Source organism: Chelonia mydas, chromosome 2 (assembly GCF_015237465.2).
Source record: "Chelonia mydas isolate rCheMyd1 chromosome 2, rCheMyd1.pri.v2, whole genome shotgun sequence".
Classification (NCBI taxonomy): Eukaryota; Metazoa; Chordata; order Testudines; family Cheloniidae; genus Chelonia; species Chelonia mydas.
Window position 1 is genome coordinate 197,152,848 of NC_057850.1, and position 21,510 is coordinate 197,174,357.

The 21,510-nt window shown below is 40.3% G+C and overlaps 1 protein-coding gene across 10 annotated transcripts in view; it reads left to right on the top strand.

Annotated features, from left to right (window-relative positions):
* The window catches only part of TBC1D5 (TBC1 domain family member 5), a 472,491-nt gene that overhangs the window by 445,680 nt on the left and 5,301 nt on the right, over positions 1-21,510 (top strand). For all 10 annotated transcript variants that reach the window (XM_037890457.2, XM_043540976.1, XM_037890455.2 and 7 more), the window contains 2 exons: positions 14,039-14,118; positions 14,480-14,656. In XM_037890457.2, coding sequence (XP_037746385.1) covers positions 14,039-14,118; positions 14,480-14,656 — 257 coding nt within the window. The remainder of the gene's footprint in view (positions 1-14,038; positions 14,119-14,479; positions 14,657-21,510) is intronic.

A 21,510-nucleotide genomic window follows, 5' to 3' on the forward strand; every position in this document is an offset into this window, starting at 1 on the left:
TGTGTGTAGTAGAGAGAGCCTGAGACATGAGGGCTGTTATAAGGAGCCTGATGTAAGGCCTAAAGCCCAAACGGAAGTCAGGCCCTACTGATATAAAGCAAAATTAACAAGAGTCAGGCCCTGTTACAAAACATGCCTACTTGCAAGTTCACTGAACTTGGCAAGAAGAGGGTTGGTGTTGCAAAAACACAAGCAGTCCTAGGAAGTGGTAGGCACAGGACACTTGCATAAACACATTCCAGAAGGATCATGCCAGAACATCTTGATACCAAGTTATAGTAGAAGATGATACAGGGACACACTGACCCTCCTAAACGTAAGGACAGGGTAATGAATAGAGAACCAACATAATTGAACCTACATATACAAGGTAGAGGGTGGTAACTAACCACGTCAGAGTGGCAATAGATAACTTGTTTCTATGAGTATATAAAAGAGGAGTCACAGAAGGGCTGTCTTTGTCCGGCCGAGGTGAGAGCGGAGAATCTCCCCGCTCACTGGGCGGAGTCCATTGTAATAGGCATACATGTGTTAGTGTACCTGTAGCACGTATAGGAGACTAGGACCTTGCTTCATTAACAATAAACCTGGCCGAGCACCTTCACCACTGAACTGAGTCTGTGGCCGCCTTGGCAGTTTGATCAAAGTCTGCTGTATGGGCTATCTGGCCAGAGCCAGTGCAGAACGCAGAGAGAACACACACGTAGCCAACAACTGATAACAGTGTATGATCTGATGTGATGTACCTAGTTGTTTGGAGGAAGAGTAAATCTATAGTTGTTCATTTGAATGAAGTGAGCCCATTTCCAACTGTCTAAGACCCTAAATCTATATTGCCACCAGTCACCATAGAACCTGAGCACAAATGCTCCAAATTCCACTCTCAACCCTCCAACAACTAAATATGCAACACTGGCCTTTTTCAATTAGACTTTTACTGAGGAGCACAAAAGTGGCCTATAGTATCTATCTCTCACACAAAAAAATGTCCAGATGCATAATATCAGGCAAGTTCTGCAATTTGGGTCAAACATGTAAAAACTAAAGCTAACTGGAGTGCAATAATTAATTAGCTTAATTTTTGCATAACCCTTCAATTTGAGCAATTAGGTTGACAGCAAAATAGTAACTAATAACTGCAACAACACTTAACAGATATAATTTGTGAAAACGTAGATATAGCTGAGAGAGACTACATTAAGGGGTGGTATAAGCTTTTATTGGCCTGTATTTGTGATGATGACATACTCACTGATGTCAAAGGTCATCCCATATTCCTGCTATTACAACACATATAGCATGCTATGCCATTATCTATTCTACATATGCCACATATTCATAGAAAAACTCCTTTAACAATGTTTTAGAGAGATTTTAAAATGTTTATTGGTATTAGGTCTATCTATCTAGGTTTTATTTATTTATTTTACTGTGTCACAATAGTATCTGAGATCCAATATATCCTTCTGCTTGTAAAACCAGGCTCAGTTTTTACTGAGTTCAGCTACACAGACCTCTGAAGCAGACAATAAAATATATTTTAGAAACCTCTATAATGGCCTAAAATAACTTTTCCATATATATACTTTTACGGCCCAGCATCTGCAGTTTGCTGGGTCAGGAAGTGAGTGCTTTATATCAATAGAAAGTAGAGATGCAGCTCTCCATTGGAATAGGTTGCAATTTCTAGTTATAGTTGATGGATAGTAAGTCTATCACTGGTGCAGGAATGAATATTATTTATTTTCCACTTCAGGCCAGTTTATTTATTTGTTTTATTTCTGGTATATGAGTGTGTTGGCAGAAGGGGAGAAATTCCACAAATAGAGAGAAAGAAGGAAAACTTTTTCTGACAGGTTTTTTAAAAAAATAAATACTGTTTGAAACAGCGCATAAGTTTTCAGTTTTAGAAGCAGCCTGAGTAGAGATGGTTTGATGGGCAGAGTACAAGGGATGCAGTTGATGGTGTGCCATAAATACAATTTATCACATGGATAAAAGCTTCACATATTTGGCTCTATTGTGACTAGCCTTGCACAAGTACAAAAGATGGGGTCCATCCCCTGGTGCCACTCTGCAACAGCCAAGAGCAAGGGCTAGTTTAAGTCTAGTACCACTAGTCTAAGGACTAGTCTAAGTCTCGGATCACTGCCATTGCTATGTTTTTCATAGGGCTTGCCTTGTAAAGGGGGAGAACACACTGCAAGCTGTCAAAAGGTGGCACAGTGCCCACATTCTCCTTGCACTCCTTCCAGAGGCACGGTGCTTCTTTTGGGCTAGTGCACCTCTGCACTGACCACAACATGTGTATATTTATATGTACAGCAGTTGCTATTAAAAAAATGGACAGTTTCTACTTTCTTTTTTACTTATGGGAGAAAAACTGGTGTTCAACACAACAGCACATTAACTGTTGGTAAATAGTTGACTTTTTAAAGCTGACTACTGTGAATTAATTATAAGTATATTGTGTACAAGTACATACATGAAATATATTACAAGAGAAACACAGGAAAAACCAGCTGGAGGAAGTCTGAAATATTGGTTTCTTTTAACCAATATAAAGTTTTCTGTTACCTCAGTTTCAGGACTTCACACTTGCAATGTCTTTAATTTAGAGTAATAATGTAGTCTGCACTACAACGTTAAGTTTACACTAAGTGAACGCAGGTCAGTCTGTGGCCACACTGAATAATGTACATCGTAAAGAGGTCGCTTCATTTGCCCCACTGTATTTATCATTGCTGTTTCTTAATATCAAAATATCTGTCAGGTGAAGCAATCAATTTTTATTCAATACCAGTTCATTATACTGCAGATAAAAAAAATTAAATTTCATGAATTTACATTTCAAAGACCCACATCCCTTTATCATTTAAACCCTTTTAGGTACTACTTTTCAAAACAGTGCAATGGAGATATATTGAAAGATGGCACCCACAAAAGAGAGAGGTGGATGAGACTTTGATTCCTTGATACTGTTGTCTTCATATGCAAAACAATTAACCTTTCATAAACCCATTAGCTTGAAAATGAAAATAATTCACTCATTGTCATCTGGGGATGTTCATTATGAAAAGCAAAGGAAACCAATGGAAACTTGCTGGGTTTTGTTAATAAGCATCAACATCTATATACTATACTGCATTGTCTGTCTGTATAGGTCATGAAGAGATATTAATTTTCAGATCTGACGGCCAACTTTAAATGAGGTATACGGATACCAGTTTCATATTCAATCCAATTATAATGAAAATGCAGACTCTCCTATAAAATAAAAGGGAAATGGGGAACTTTAAGATTAAACGAGACTGCAATACCAGTTCATGTTTTCTACTTCATTGTAGGGCTACTGAAATAGAAGTTGTGTCATTACGGATACACTAGGAAACTTGGAAGTATTAGCGCCTATTTCATCTTTCCTATAAACCTTTTTTCTTCAATAAGTGTCACAGTGCAGGACTGGTATGTGAAGCATGAAATACACGATCTTATTGAATCCCTGACACCAGTGTGAACTCAATTGTTCTTGTCCTGTTTTGGAAAGATTTAGAACTGAAATGAAGCATCTTTCATCTTGGTGTCCCCAGGTTAAGTATCCCTTACCCAGGGCTTAAACTGATAATGTGAGTGTTGCAAGTTGCTAGCCCTCCTTCATTCTGACTTTGAAAAGTGTTCTTGGTAATCACAGCCACGGCTGTAAAGAGGAAAACTAAATTTACGGTGATCCTGGCAGTGTTAGTGTGCACAGATCATTGATCAGGAGCCAACGCTAGCAAGGCAGCAAGCATAAAAAAAAGCCTGCAGCTGTTTCAAGATAGTTCCTCTCAGAAGGTGTTATCTGCCTGTAAATGCCACAAGAGACCTAGGATAAGAGTGGAGATTAGTAGGGGAGACATTTGCCATAAAGAATTGGTGTGGAAATAGAGGAGGAAATGAAGAAGTGAAGTGGACAAGTACACTGAAGAGATCTCTCATGTTTAGTGGTTTCCTCTCCTCTCTGCCACCTCTGATTGTCAACAGCAAATTTCAGTCCCTTACTGTCTTTTCCTACTTCCGGGTTCTAAGATATGAAATAAACTGAACCCCACCTTTTACCGGTCAGGATGCCATAGGGTGCCACACTAGTTGGTGTCTCCATTAGCGTATGTTTCCATTCACCTTCTGTCTTCCGTTATCACAACAGTTCTTAACTGACTCAAGCAACTCATCCTTTGTTGTACACTCAGTGGCCTTGTAGTTTAGTCATTTTTTCTGGAAAGTGATAATTTCCTAAAATCCAGGAAATTATGCCCACAGTTTTCCTCTACTGACACTTTTTTTTTTTTTTTGTTACTGCTGAAAACAATCTTCCACATTACAGATGGCCTCTAGTAGATTCATGCTCAGTATCCAGGGATTAAATCCATACATTCCAAGCAGTTCTTTTTTTGTGGGAGAGGTGGTGCTTGAGTGGTACTCGCAGTATCTTCCTTGGTTCTGGAGACCAATTTACAGATCTGCTGTTTCCTGGTTCTCCTCTAAATTCCATTTGAGGAGTTATTTTGTCCTCATTATGCTCTCCTTTTTACAAAGATGTAGAGTAGAGTCAAGAAAGATATTTGAGAAATGTTTCTTGTAGAGTCTGTATTCTTCTTTCGTATGGCATTTGAAAAGCAAGGGGCTAGGATTATAATTGAATTTTAAGATTTGAAAGCCATTCTAATGCTTCTGGGATGGCTAGGTGGATCCCCTTTGTGCCACCACTGTAAACGTGAACGCAGCAGTTGTCTGTTATGTATGGCATGGTTTGTGCCTGACTGTGGTCACAATTTGATGATTCTTTGATTTTCCATTTGTGGAAGAGAGATCCAAACCTTCCATGCATTGTCCAAACTTGGTCGAGTGCAGTCTGCTGCCTGTGGGGAAGGCAGAGTCCCAGCACTTCTTTTGTTGGATTTTCAAACAGGGCTTTGTTTGGGATATCACAAGCGGCCCATGATTCGAGCCAGCAAGGGCTGATGTCCTTTCCATTGACCTGCAGTGCTGACGTGGAGATCCAGAAAGGCTTCCTGGATTTGAGTCGGGAGAGTGGCAGTGAATTGAGGAATTTGGTGTATAGTCAGGTCCAGAACAGCCAGGATGCTGCTGTGCTCTGGACCACAGCAGTGTCTTACCTGATGTTGGCTGGCACGATGACCGCCAAAACTGGGATCCACAGTATTAGGATTGATTTGAGGGAACCACTAACCATCTTGAGAACAGCATTGATTTTGGTGTCAACAAGATTGGTGTGGGAGCAGTTGCACCAAGCTAACACACAGTACTCCACTGTTGGCAAGACCAGGGCTTCTGCTGAGGTTCGAAGCACGCATGCGTCACATCCCCAGGATATGCTAGCGAGCTTCTTGATGATGTTAACCCTTGTCTTTATCATCTTTTGGTGGTGTTGATAGCTCAGCATCTGATCAAGGTGTCTCAAGGGTACCGTGGATTGTGGTTACGCAAAAGAGGCAGATCACAAAAGTCCACTTTCAGTGGAACTTTAGCTTCATGGTTATTCAAGTGGAAGGCAGAGATGAGTGTTTCCAAGTGTTGGGTTTCAGTCGTAAAGCTTTGAAATATGTCTCTAGGGTCCAGAGGTGGTGGTTTATGACTATTTCTGTGGCCTTCAAAGAGGACGCTTGTGTTGCTAGCGCAATGTTATCTGCATAGATGAATTTAAAGGATGACGTGGCCAAAATATCGCTGGTACAGAGATTGAAAAGTACAGGCACCAAAACGGATCCTTCTGGGAGGCATAGTTCAGTCTCTGTAATTTGCTGGTAGATTCAGCAAGGTGCACAGTGAATATTCTGTTACTCAGCATCTCTGTGATGAGTCTGATGGTTGATTGGCTGGGAAAGCTAATGATAACTTCAGCAGGAGACCTTTGCACCATACAGTATCATATGCAGAAGAAAGATCAATGAATGCAGCTGCTGTTTTTAATTTTTGCTGGTGGCCGGATTCTGTGTGGCTGGCTAAGGCTAGCACCTGGTCACAGCAGTTGCGACTGGTTCTAAATCTGGCCTGCTCTTTGGGGACCAGTTGCTCCAGTATCAGCTGTAACCTTTGAAGTAGGAACCACTCCAACAGTTATAGCAACTGCAAAGGAGGGAGGTGGCCAGTAGCTGTACTGAATGTTTGATAGTCTTTCAGTGTGTATTAGAACTTATTTAATAGGAAACTAAAACTAATTAGGCACAGTGCATATCATTTTTGCATATTCATACAGATAATTTGTATTGCAAATCTAATAGGTTTCAACCAGCCTCTTTCCCTGTCTAGGGAATTCAGTGACTACATACTAACTTTACACATCATCTTGCAATATATATGAGCTCAGTCATCAAAGAGCACAAGTCTTCTCTAAATAGTGCAGCTAGGACCTACTGTGGATTATTTTACTCTTCCATCTTTATACAGAAAACGATAAAATGTCTAATTTAAACTTTAGAAATTAGTTTTTTCACTGAGGGAAAAAATTGAAATCTTGAATTTTTTCAATACCTGATTCAAGACTGACTTTTCATGGAGTGTTGTTTACAAGTTTGGGTAAGTGTGAGAGCAGGATATGAATGTTTATTATTCATTGTAATTCTACAACTGTTTCAACTAACCTGTTTCCAACCAAAATTTTTATCGATTTGCCGTGTTTGGGCAGCAAATTACATTATCTTCCTTGGGAATAGTTATTGAATGTTTGGTGAGATTCCTACAGTATTTAAATGAAGCATTTGCTTGACAACCAGTGTCTGACATTTATTCCTAACCAGTTATGAAAAACACTTTCAGGAGGTATCACTCCTAAATATGCCATTGTTGAAAACAAAGCAGCCTTTGTTTGATATGGTAGCTGAATTCTGAAGAGTGCGTGTGGCTCCATTGTTATTTATGTTGAGCTATATGTGACGCATGTCCTGCTCTGCCCCTTGGGTTTTGATAGCTTTTGAACTACAGCAGCCATTTAACAATGTTTTAAGAGAAATATGTCTAGCACAGAAATAGATTTACTTGACTTTGCAAATAATTTATAAGCCATATAATTCAGTTGTTCTTCAATGCATATCATCAGCGTTTATTCTGCAGATAGGAAGATGCTCTCAGATTTTCTTTGATTTGGGATTGATACTAATGCACACTTTCATAAAGATTTTATTATATTATGAAAAAATCATAAGTCAGGAATTAGAGTTCCATGATAGGATAAATATTTTAAAGCAAAAAACTTCATCATGTGGCCATTCAGCTGTAGGAATAGAAAAAAAAATCAAATAATATATAAGATCTCAAACTTGGGGAGAACAATAAAATTAGGTGTGTGTGTGTGTGTGCGCTTTAATATAGAATGGTGGTGCCCAAACGTTTCTTGCCGCACCCCGCTTACCAGTAATGGAATCTGTCCTCGTGCCCTCTTCCCCCCATTAGTGCCCAGCCAAAGCTTCCAGCAGAGGAGCTTGAGCTGAAGGCAGAGCTGGGGGCAGAACTGGGGATGGGTGTTTTCCTTCTTATTCATGCATTAACACATTAAGGTTTGAATTGTTGAATTAAGAAACTGTAGCTTTGAAAAACCAGAAACAACAATGGATTATTTCTACATCGTATGGAGACTCTTGCATCTTTTATTTTGTGACTTATTTTCATAGCATTTTAAAGGTAAATGTCCCACATCTGAGGTATGTTCTGAATTATTTATTTTCTCCTCCCTACCCCACACACTTAGTCTTTGTGCATACTTGTTTTATAACACGTTTCCATGCATGTGTGAGTGAGGGGGGAGGAATAGTGTTATAGACACACAAAAACCCTGCAAAATGTGAAAGCCAACTAAAGCCTAATGATTCAGGTTCCCTGTTGATCAGTTATTTTCCCCAGATATTAACGTGTGCTGGATAGTTTACAAAACTTGGGTGCTGGATAGAATCATAGAATATCAGGATTGGAAGGGACCTCCGGAGGTCATCTAGTCCAACCCCCTGCTCAAAGCAGGACCAATCCCCAACTAAATCATCCCAGCCAGGGCTTTGTCAAGCCTGACCTTAAAAACTTCTAAGGAAGGAGATTCCACCACCTCCCTAGGTAACGCATTCCAGTGCTTCACCACTCTCCTATTGAAAAAGTTTTTCCTAATATGCAACCTAAACCTCCCCCACTGCAACTTGAGACCATTACTTCTCATTCTGTCATCTGCTACCACTGAGAACAGTCTAGATCCATCCTCTTTGGAACCCCCTTTCAGGTAGTTGAAAGCAGCTATCAAATCCCCCCTCATTCTTCTCTTCCACAGACTAGACAATCCCAGTTCCCTCAGCCTCTCCTCATAAGTCATGTGTTCCAGTCCCCTGATCATTTTTGTTGCCCCCCACTAGACGTTTTCCAATTTTTCCACATCCTTCTTGTAGTGTGGGGCCCAAAACTGGACACAGTACTCCAGATGAGACCTCACCAATGTCGAATAGAGGGGAACGATCACGTCCCTCCATCTGCTGGCAATGCCCCTCCTTATACATTCCCAAATGCCATTGGCCTTCTTGGCAACAAGGGCACACTGCTGACTCATACCCAGTTTCTCGTCCACTGTAACCCCCAGGTCCTTTTCTGCAGAACTGCTGCCTAACCATTCGGTCCCTAGTCTGTAGCGGTGCACGGGATTCTTCCGTCCTAAGTGCAGGACTCTGCATTTGTCCTTGTTGAACCTCATCAGATTTCTTTTGGCCCAATCCTCTAATTTGTCTAGGTCCCTCTGTATCCTATCCCTACCCTCCAGCGTATCTACCTCTCCTCCCAGTTTAGTGTCATCTGCAAACTTGCTGAGGGTGTAATCCACACCATCCTCCAGGTCATTAATGAAGATATTGAACAAAATCAGCCCCAGGACCGACCCTTGGGGCACTCCGCTTGATACTGGCTGCCAACTAGACATGGAGCCATTGACCACTACCCGTTGAGCCCGACAATCTAGCCAGCTTTCAATCCACCTTGTAGTCCATTCATCCAGCCTATACTACTTTAACTTGCTGGTAAGAACACTGTGGGAGACTCTGTCAAAAGCTTTGCTCAAGTCAAGGAACAACACGTCCACTGCTTTCCCTCATCCACAGAGCCAGTTATCTCGTCATAGAAGGCAATTAGATTAGTCAGGCATAACTTGCCCTTGGTGAATCCATGCTGACTGTTCCTGATCACTTTTCTCTCCTCTAAGTGCTTCAGAATTGATTCCTTGAGGACCTGCTCCATGATTTTTCCAGGGACTGAGGTAAGGCTGACTGGCCTGTAGTTCCCAGGATCCTCCTCCTTCCCTTTTTTAAAGATGGGCCTTTTTCCAGTCGTCCGGGACCTCCCCCAATACCATGAGTTTTCAAAGATAATGGCCAATGGCTCTGCAATCACATCCGCCAACTCCTTTAGCACTCTCGGATGCAGCGCATCCGCCCCATGGACTTGTGCTCGTCCAGCTTTTCTAAATAGTCCCGAACCACTTCTTTCTCCACAGAGGGCTGGTCACCTCCTCCCCATGCTGTGCTGCCCAGTGCAGTAGTCTGGGAGCTGACCTTGTTCGTGAAGACAGAGGCAAAAAAAGCATTGAGTACATTAGCTTTATCCACATCCTCTGTCACTAGGTTGCCTCCCTCATTCAGTAAGGGGCCCACACTTTCCTTGACTTTCTTCTTGTTGCAACATACCTGAAGAAACCCTTCTTGTTACTCTTAACATCTCTTGCTAGCTGCAACTCTAGGTGTGATTTGGCCTTCCTGATTTCACTCCTGCTTGCCCAAGCAATATTTTTATACTCTTCCCTGGTCATTTGTCCAATCTTCCACTTCTTGTAAGCTTCTTTTCTGTGTTTAAGATCAGTAAGGATTTCACTGTTAAGCCAAGCTGGTCGCCCGCCATATTTACTATTCTTTCTACACATCGGGGTGGTATGTCCCTGTAACCTCAATCAGGATTCTTCAAAAAACAGCCAGCTCTCCTGGACTCCTTTCTCCCTCATGTTATTCTCCCAGGGGATCCTGCCCATCAGTTCCCTGAGGGAGTCAAAGTCCAAGGACTCCTGGGGGTCCACAGACTATGCCTAGAGGGTCCGCAAAAGGTTGTTGTTACCATAGAACAGTGGTTTTCAACCTGTGGTCTGCAGGCTCCTGGGGGTACTTAGACTATGTCTAAGCTTTCCAAAGAGGTCCGTATCTCCATTCGAAATTGTTTAGGGGCCTGCAAATGAAAAAAGATTGAAAACCACTGATTTAATATAGTGAGACACTGCAACAGTGCAGGAGGAAAATATTTAATACAGAGCAAAATAATGAATAACAGGAAACATATTTGCAAAGAGATCTAGCTTCATATTAATTCCATCCTCCATAGTTCAGCTTCTTTGTAATGGACCTTGGAATCATAGGATTAACATTTGTCACTATCCAGTTTTCATTCTTACGTTTTAGTCCATTGCTCTAGTTCACAGCTACAGTTGACTTCTTAAAAACTGCACTGTACAGATGCTAAATAATGTTCATGTAATCTAGTAACTCAAGTCCACCTCACCCCATTTCCCCCAGCTGCTTTTTACACCTTACTCCCTGAAATCTTTTCCTCCCTGGGCTTTCATGGCTCTCCTGTTCCTTCTAACTCTCCGATCATTCCATCAGCATCTCATTTTGTGTATGGATCGCCACCCTTTTCCCCATTTTATGGAGTTTCTTGCTGGAACACTCTTCTGGAGATACCCAGAACTGTGAGACAGTGTTTCCACTCTGTCTCAACAAGAGCAAGTTTTGCTAGTGAGTAGACTCTGTGTCCTCTCCATGACACAGCAGCAGCAAACCACCTTCCTCACCAGCAAACACCTAGCCCAGACCTTGCCTTGCAGGTAACAATCAGCAAAGTCCAGCTCCCAAGCTCCTCAGAGATGTTTCTCTGCAATGCACAGCCCCTCCCACTGTGCAGTCACAGAAGATATGAAGTTCACTGTTCTGTCAGACATAGCTTATTAATTTAATGGGGGTAAATAGATCCATCTTTTCAAACACAGGACTGAATTGGTTTATAGTAAAAGTAAAACAGGTTTATTAACAAAAGAGCATGGATAAAGTGATACCAACTAAAAGAGATAAAGGTAGAAATGGTTACAAGCAAATAAAGGTAAAAACACGAATCTAAACATCTAAAACTTAATCTAGCAAGATGCAGTTTTTGTTCAAGATGGTTTTTCCTCTCACCCACAGTCTTCTTTCCAGCTTTTTACTGGCTGACCTAGCCAGGACCTATCTCAGAGATTAGATCACTTGATTTCTTTGTCTCCTTAAGATGAAGGATCGAGATGGAGTGTCTCTCTGTTCCTTGTATTCCCAGAGGAATTTCTTTGTCTTACAAGTCTGGAAGGCCTCCTGGGGGTTCAGTCTCATGTCTCTCTCTGAGTTTCAGGAGCTATGTTAGTTCTGTCTCTTGCATTCAGACTCAAGATAACCCCACTAATTTAGCTAATATGTAATTGAGATAAACCCACGTTTCTTTGTCTAGGACAGACCTATTTATCAATTTTACCTAGGCTGGAATATTTTTGTCTTAAACATGCTCTAGTAACGTCATACAGAGGGAATTCTTAACTTCACATGTAAGGTTAAAACATACATTTTTACAAAGATCTTAATAACCAGCATGTTGCTAGCTTTCATATGATACTTCACAAGACATATTTTGTACAGATATTATTAGAGTAGTGTGCAGGATATGAATACAAGTGTGCCTAGAGTCACACCTGTCCCTTTTTCTTCTCTCTTTACATCTATCTCTAGGTGATCTGATCTGTTCTCAATTACCATCAATGACGTGAACTACCATCTTTACACCAATGTCTTTAGATCTGCCTTTCTAACCTGTCTTCTTCTGACCCTGTTGTATATCTCATCTCCACTCTCTCTCATCTTGTTCTACATGTATTAATCTTAAATTTAATGTGGCCAAACTGTACTCCTGTTCTCTCCTATGAAACCTTCTGCAGTCCCATAGTCTGTCACTTTTGACAACACCCTTTATCCCTGTCACTGTCGTCTGTAACAAAAGCTTTGACTTTTCATTCTTTCTTGTCCTGAACATTCAGGGTTTATTTTTTTTTAAAAAAAATGCTGATGATGACAGGGCATGGTGTTAGTGATATAACATTTTTATTAGCAAGAGTGTAGGATGATAACGTTGTTCACAAGAAGCAAAGCATTGTTCCCTGATGAATGCCAGTAAAGGGGTAGGTTATCATGAAGCTTAGTACGCTGGGGTGGGGAAGGGCACCAAGAAGCTTTTCCCTTCCCTCGTTGCATTCCAGTGCAGCAGGTATCAAGCATAAGTTTGTTGTTCTGTGTTGTGCCTCTGAGGCATGGCACAGAACTCAAAGCCCAAGGAGAGAGGAGGGTTAAGGTGGATGGAGAGGTTCCTGGCATAGTTTAGTCAGCTCTCGGGCCTGCCTCAGTTATGGTAGCCTCTCTGGGCTGCCCTGTGGGCTACAGCATGGCCCAAAATCTCCATGTCACTGTGTACTGTGGCCCTTCCTCTGATATACCTATTCTGGACTCAGTAAATCCCCTGTGCCAGGGCTTGCAAGGGGGATCCTTGAAGTACAGACTTTCAGCTGTCTTCGTTCTCAGCCAGATATAAGACTATTAAGGTCCCTTTACTCTGCTCCGGCTCTTTTACCCAGAATAAAGGGGAGGGAGCAGAGGTGAGGATTTCACTCTTGGTACACAAGGACCAGGGAACTCTAGCATCAGTGCTGGCATTAGGAATTAGCAGAACTAGAACTGCAGAGTGCACACAAATTTAAGGGGTCCACAGATACTATTGCTATGTAAGTAGGGATAGGATACAGAGGGACCTAGACAAATTAGAGGACTGGGACAAAAGAAATCTGATGAGGTTCAACAAGGACAAGTGCAGAGTCCTGCACTTAGGACGGAAGAATCCCATGCACCGCTACAGACTAGGGACCGAATGGCTAGGCACCAGTTCTGCAGAAAAGGACCTGGGAGTTACAGTGGACGAGAAACTGGATATGAGTCAACAGTGTGCCCTTGTTGCCAAGAAGGCTTACGGCATTTTGGGCTGTATAAGTAGGGGCATTGCCAGCAGATGGAGGGACGTGATCGTTCCCCTCTATTCGACATTGGTGAGGCCTCATCTGGAGTACTGTGTCCAGTTTTGGGCCCCACACTACAAGAAGGATGTGGAAAAACTGGAAAGCGTCCAGTGGAGGGCAACAAAAATGATTAGGGGATTGGAACACATGACTTATGAGGAGAGGCTGAGGGAACTGGGATTGTTTAGTCTGCGGAAGAGAAGAATGAGGGGGGATTTGATAGCTGCTTTCACCTACCTGAAAGGGGGTTCTAAAGAGGATGGATCTAGAATGTTCTCAGTGGTAGCAGATGACTGAAGAAGGAGTAATGGTCTCAAGTTGCAGTGGGGGAGGTTTAGGTTGGATATTTTTCACTAGGAGGGTGGTGAAGCACTGGAATGCGTTACCTAGGGAGGTGGTGGAATCTCCTTCCTTTGAGGTTTTTAAGGTCAGGCTTGACAAAGCCCTGGCTGGGATGATTTAGTTGGGGATTGGTCCTGCTTTGAGCAGGGGGTTGGACTAGATGACCTCCTGAGGTCCCTTCCAACCCTGATACTCTATGATTCTAACTTAATATCTGTGGAGATCATGAAGGTTATAGCCATCAGCTTTCTTCTAGGGATCAGGAATAGTATGAGTGTTGTGTGTCCTGATTGATTCAATTGGCAGTCAAATCTTTTAATAGCACAGCGTCATTGTGGGAGTTCTGACTGGTGTGTAGATTTGGCTAGCCAAGTTTCTAATCCCCTTCTACAATGAGTAAAGGTGCCAAGCTGTAGGTCTATATCTGTGTGACTGTTTGCATGACAGCATGAGACATGGTGCGAATATCTGAGCATGCTCATGCTGACTTTAGGTTGGTGGCAGATAAGTACTACATGATCATTTAGGAGAATATTGTTCTTTGTGTTGCAGGAAATATTCAAGAGGTCATATTACAGGAACACTTGGAGAAAGAAGATGAAATTCTGGTATCGCTGGCAGGCTTGAAGCAGGTACAGATATTGACCAAATTCAGCTTTACAAATATTAAATATATTAAGTTTTACAAATCCTCTTTTTCTAGAGGTGAAATTGAACCATAGAGAGGTCAAGCTCTTGTTCTTTTTAAATATCTTAGGTGCTTTGTGGTTTCCAGTTTCTGGTAGAACCCTGTTTCACTGGTGCTTGATCCTTTAAACAGTGCAAGTATTACCATTAATGTTGTTTTCTTCTTCAAAAAATATAGTAAATCATTTACAAAATATATAGTGCATGAAAGGCAGACTGTCTGCTTTGGGTTCATTAGCCCAAGCTTCAGATATTTTAGATTTTTCCTAATGTTCTGAATTATTTTTCCTCCTGTTTGGCAAATAGATCAAGGATATTCTAAAGGGTTCCCTGCGTTTCAACCAGAGCCAGCTGGAGGCTGAAGAGAATGAGCAAATCACAATAGAAGATGATCATTATTGTTCCAGCAGTCAGAACAAGGAGATGGGCGATGCCCTAAAAGGATCTGTTATGGCAAAGCAACACTTCCTCTCAACGCTTCAGGTAAATACATCCATTTCAGCCAAGTTGCTGATAACCTGATGGAAAAAATGTGCATTCAATAAACATCTTTAGAACATTTTTCAAAAGTTCCTAAAGTTTCACAAATTGTCTTGTGACAATTTAGAAAACTTATTTTTGTGATTCAGACATTTACCTAAGAATGCAATTAAAAAAAATTTGTTCTAATTAAATAACTTTGTTTATAAGTTGATACAATAGCAAATAAGACCTAGAGATCCCTTAGTTGAATCAGTCTTTCCAGGGTTTGAATTTCTCTGTGATGTTTTTTATCCCTGTTTGATCCCTTTTCTTGGTTCCCTGCTTTTCCTCTTCGCCTTTGCTATTTGACTCTCCCTTCGGTGCTGATAGATCCCAACTCACTCTGCTAAGTGGTGTCCTGCTCCTTCTTCCCAGAAGCCTTGCCTCCTTTCTGATAGTGGAACGTTGTTCACTGCTAGATAAGGCTCTGAGCCCAATCCTACTCCCACTGAAGTCAGTTGCAAAACTCCCATTGACTACATTGGTGCAGGATTGGACCCTTCAAGAATAGGTAAATCAAGTACAGTTGTTTTTTGTTTTTTCTAAATAGTTATCTCAGCTGCTTCTCAGTAAATTAGTTTCATATTTTAAAAGATTGAAAATATATTTTTAAAGAGAGCTATAAAGGTATTATTGGTGCTGGGGATTTAAAAACTGAAGGCAAACTTTTTCCTGTGGGTAGACTATTTTCATTGCCTCTGTCCTCTAGAATTCCATTATGCAACAGCTGATTACTGCATTGCACCAATGTATCCATCCTCAAGTGCCAAAAAAAGATACAGCTAGGAGATCACTTTAACCTCCCATTTCCTTTCAGTTGTTTGAGGTTTTTGTATTGGCTTTCTCCTTGAATCAATATGATGCTTTCATCCTCATGAAAAACATATGTTTACAGGGCAATAGATTTATTTCCATCCATGGTAGCACAAGGTTGCATCGCACATGGTTTTTTCATTTAGTTGAGCTATGATCTTATATGAACAAATAACTATGTATGCAGATTAATGTATAATTCCCAAGAAGAGCACATCAGCAGAGTTCTGAAGTTAAATATCCCATACACCAGCACCAGTATCAATACCAACAACATCGGGAAATCAATAACCGCATTATCGTTGCCATGGTCCAGTCTAGTCTGTTCTCAGTTTTCTACTACAGCTTGTTGAATCAACTCAGCAGTGCTGAAGGAGTGAATGAAAGGAAATAGAAAGAAGAATTACTTACCTAAACCTAGTGAAATAGGATGGTGTGATTTATAATAAAAAATCCCTTGCTTTTAACAGCTGTTCAAAATAGTATTTCAATATTAAAAATAAAATATATCTTATTTTACTTAATTATGTTAAATGCAAAGATAAAAGGCTTTTACATTTATGTTTACAAGTTCATTTATAATGGATGTTGTCACAGATCCTATTGAGCACCCCTTCACGGCCACCTGCTAGGACTGCTGTGAGGGGAATCCAAGCCTCTTTGCTCTAGCTCCTCAGGGGGTGTGTTAAGCTCGTGGAATCTGAACAGAGTCCAGCCACTACCCCAATCTCAGAGTCCCTAGACATACCCTCAGGGTGAGACCTAGTAACTGCACCCCCTTTCTGAGTGTTTGAACTCTCTGTCCAGCTGCCTAGCCCCACTTCAAGACTCCCTAGTACCGAAACACACCCCTGTCCCAGAACTCCACCCCCAAAATGTGTGAAGCTCCTGGTTCACAATTTAAATCCCTCAGGTACACCACAGTAGTTGTGAAGCAGCCCACACACACACGCACACACTTTGCTCAATCTATCCACCTGTACTTATGATTGCTGTCAGCAGATAAAGCACAGGAGAGTACAGATCATATAAAATATCCTAAATTCAGCGTCCCTCACTGGCTCATCCTTCTCTTGGGATCCTTGGGCTACCATCTATATTCCAGCAGGCAGGCCCCTCCACCTCCTTGCCTACGCTGCCATTGCAGCAGCCTCCCTTGTCTTAATCCGGTGCAAAATGACTCTCTCCCCTAGTTCCTCCCTGTAAGTCCTTTAATAGACTCCGGCTGGGGTCACAAACTTCTTTTCTTCAGCCTTTTGGTAACTTTCCACTGCTACCCTCCTCCCTCCCTTCAGACAAGAAGAGAAAGTGTCTTCTCCCAAGTAGAGCAAACCTATAGTCCCAAGTTGTTTTACTTTGAATAAACTATCGCTGAGTGCTGATTAATCACCATTGTCTCTGGCCTGGCACAGGCATGGCACAACCCTGCTAACTCATTGGGGATCCACATACATATAGGCATTCCATGACACAGTAATTTCATGATACAGTTTCATAAAATCATCCAAAGTTCAGAAGTGGTACAGAAAGAACTCCCAGTTCATCACAGATGTCATTAGTGCTTTTAACCATGGTTATTAAAACCAGGCTTCTCTGCCATATTGAAGGCAGTGGTTAAACTCCATTGGTAGCCCACTGGAGTACATATGGGCTAACACGGGTTTAACCAATGCCTTCAATATGACAAAAAAGTCTGGTTTTAACAAAAGCGGTTAAAGCAGTAATGACATCTGTGATTTCCGTAAGCTCAAAAGATTGTCTCTCTCTCCAACAGAAGTTGGTCCAATAAAAGATATTATCTCACCCACCTTTGTCTTTCTAGTATCCTGGGACCAACACAGCCACCACAGGATTGCATACGGGATTGCATGTCTAATGACATCCCCTAGTTTGGTACTATAGCTTCTCACTCTTTACATAAGATATATTTGTGCCTTAGTATTGAAATGGCAGATGCCTTATTTTTAATAATCCTGAACGTTGATTCACAGTATAAAATGAAAGATACAGTATAACACAACACTCTGTGTTAGATTGTGCGAACATTACTCAGGCTGGTACGGATTTATTCTCACATTGGTATCAATGGGGCTACTCATGAGTAACTGCTGGAAAATGTGGTAAGGGTTGTGCAATCTAACCCTGATAAAACATTTAATAAGGTTTTGCGCTTTAAATGGTTAATATCTGCAGATTATGGTATATTTTCAGTTTAGAGTACAGTGAATTTTTTCTTATTAGCTTTCTCTCATCTTACCTTCTGGGAGCTCCAATTATAGTAATGAGCATCAGTTTATTATAGTAACAAAAACAAGAAATTAGTTTTAGAACTGCTTATTGTTGGGAAGAAATATTAATACCCCAGCATTCTTTGCTGTTTCTGACTACATTGTGTTTATCTTTCGTGAATAAAATCAAGTAAAAAGAGAGGATGTTTTGAGCCAGTGTAATGAAAATTAAAAGATAAAAACCGCTAAGTTTAGTAGCCTGTGAAAAGAGAGCATTAATTAATTTTTTTCCAAACAGGACCACAGGTCAGCTTTTTAGTCTTAATGAGGGTAATGTGCTACGATGATACTTCCAGGTCAAGCTGGAAGCATTTTCTGAATACAGCAGAAAGTTTAAAAAGTTCTAAACGTTAATTATTTAGAACATGTTGTATTGCTTTAGTTTCATTCCTATTTAATGTATTTCCAGCAAAATAAATTTTGCTGTATTTGTGGGTTTTTTCCTAGTGCAATAATGTGTGTAATTCTATTTAGTATGGCCTTTTATGGCTGCTGAGTCTGTTATGTAGAAATTACATTTATATTCCAGGACCTCTGGAAAATGTTTTGGGCCCAAATCTCCTCTCATCTACACTAGTCTCACACCAGTGTTACTCAGCTGACTTCATTGGTGTTACTGCAGATTTATATTAGTGTAAATGAGATTGAAATCTGGCCCATTGGCTTTCAGTGTTTTTTAGATACTGGTCATTTGTCACTTCATTAATCAAAAAAGAAACTTACATCCCAGACCATACCTCAGTTTCCCCATCTGTAAAATGGGAGTAGTGATACTGACCTCCTTTGTAAAGAAAGCACTTTGCAATACAAAGATGAAAAACACTATATAAAAGCTAAGTAGTAGCATTTATACCACTCTGCTATATTTATATATTTTTATACTCTGCTACACTATATTTTATGTATTTTTATACTATATTTATATATATATTATATATATACTCTGCTATATGTTTGGGCCTAGTGGCACATTGCTCTAGCACTTGACATTTTATAAAGAATTACACATATAGGGAGGACTTCTTTTTTTTCTAATGTTCCATTTTTAACGCTGTGCTGCAGTGGAATAAGCCTCAAATAAGATGTACAGCATTAATTTCGGTAACAATACAGTTGATAAATAGGAATCTTGCATTGCTAAATATTGAATAATTAACACATTATCTTTCCTTTAACTAGCCCAAGAAGGAGACAAAATGAGCTGCTGCTCTTTTTCTCGGCTTACTTAAAATGTATTCTTATTGTTAGCTTTAGCTAGTTGGCAGTATGCAGGCAATTGAAATAAGCCTGACACTAGTAGCTGATATTCATCAGGAAGAAATGTTGGGAGAAGCCATATGGCACCAGGCAAAAGGTTGTACACTTTCAAAAGCGGCTGGAAGTATAATTCTGTCATTTTTCATTTATTCAGTAGTGGCAGCAGATGGAAGAAAACATGGTTCACGTCAGTGCGAGTTTCGTGAAAGAGAAACAGACAGAGCAAGGAGTGGGGAGACATATTTTACCTCTGGAAATACCAGCATTAAAATAATAGTGTGTTCTAAACACAGACCTATATTTATAGCAAGCCCTTATATCATGTTGGAGGCAATGGGTACATACTTCTACTAAACCCAGGTTTAGGGGCCAAAAATTTGGGTAGCTTAAAAATTGAAGAACATAACCGTAAGGAAAAGAAGTTACGATATGATGCTTCTTTCTTTACCTTTATTAAAAGGGGGGGGGGGTATGTCCAACCAGGCGACAGCACATTTCAGAATTTAGGAAACTGCGGTAGCAGGCCCCCAGTAGAACTAGCTAAGGCCGTGCCTGTTCACTGCCTTAAGGAAGTCAGTCTGTTTGCCTTACAGATATCTTTAAGATCACTCGCACTGGTAACCTATTTGTAAGTGTTTTGCTAGGTAATGCCTTTGGTTCCCTAGGGTAGCAACCAGCTTGGACAAGAGAGTTGGGAAGACTGAAATAGTGGCTAATATGATGCCATCGGGCTGGAATTACAAAGTACACTCAATGCTCAAAATTAAATTTGTATCTGTGTGTCAGGGGCTTCCAAAAAGAACGAGGAAGAGTGGGTTACGTCAGCTCGGGGTTTTTAAAATAGCTTTCGTTACTGTTGTAAAAAGAAAAAGGAGGCCGTGAAATTTGGAATGGAACCTACAGCCCCAGAAAACCTTAATCTGGCCCTCTGTAATGCTATGTGATGAATGTCCATGGAATCAAGCAGGAGACTGTTGATTAATTTCTGGAGCTGAGCCATTCTTTTACACTGTCTGTGTTCTCAGAGCCCTAGACATGATAGCTGATTAACTGACAGATGATGAAGATGGTAATTCAAATAGATCAGATGAAACAAAAACAGTAATTAAAGAAGAATTATATGTTTCATCATACAAAAGGTGTTTAAATAGTGTGGTGTGTCTGTCTGTAAATTAGATCTGTTTGTTTGTAACTTCTTGGAGTAGTGAAAACATTTTTTAAAATTCACAAAAGGAGTAGGAAATTTACTACCAGTCAGTTTTAACTACATTATGAACTTACTAAATAGTTTTTGGAACTCTTAAAAAATAATTCGTTCAATTTGGGTTATATTAATTTTATAATGGTCATCTAAAGGAAAATGAATTATTTATTAAGTTATTTTAAAAGGGATGTGTGCATGTAAAGATTAGCAACAGTATTCAGCTAAAGTCAAGCTTTTAGATCCGTTAATTATATAATTGTTAATTGTTATTGCTTGTGATTTATGTCATATTTTTGTTGCTACGCTGAATGTGAGATGTTTCAATTTGTATTGGAGAGACATCATTAAAATGGGTAATTTATTTATAGAAGAAAATATAAATAAAAATGAGAATGTTTAATATTAAAGTTATATAAACAAGATTTTTTTAAAAAATATTCCATATTGATAGTGGAAATATCTCTGGAACCCCTTTAATACAAACTTTTCTTTGTTCTTGAGGTACTGAGTCACAATTCTTTGTTCTCACCTTTTTCACTCTCAGCTGATATTTTGCCTTGTTAATTGTTAATAATTTGTAGCAACTACTTACATAATAGCTAGTAGCATAAGTTTCTTATATATCCTCCCAGTCCATTGATGGATTGAGGACTTTCAAGAAAGTACTCTTGTGTAATGAACAAGAGAGACAATGGGAAATGGCTATCAGCAGTAACTACAGTAAAATAAATTCAGCACGAGTCCATGGGGTACCTAAAGGCAAGTTATGGATCACCAGTACCTTAATGTCAGGTTTCAGAGTAGCAGCCCTGTTAGTCTATATCCGCAAATAGAAAAGGAGTACTTGTGGCACCTTAGCGACTAACAAATTTATTTGAGCATAAGCTTTCGTGAGCTATATGCATCCGATAAAGTGAGCTGTAGCTCACGAAAGCTTATGCTGAAATAAATTTGTTAGTCTCTAAGGTGCCACAAGTCCTCCTTTTCTTTTTGCAGTACTTTAATGACGCACATAATTTTAGGTACTGTATTACTAATCTGTCTCTATCTCATTCACGCTGTTCCCTATCTTTTATTTTATTCTTTTTCCCCTCTACCAAAGCCACCCATCTCTTACCCTAAAGTTACATTATGCTGGGAAATATAACTTTGCCTGAAAAATCATTGTTGATGGAGTTGCCCCTGCTTAGCACACCGTTGCCTATATGAGCCTTACATAACTGACACACATGTTCCTCCAGCTGCTCCTTCCA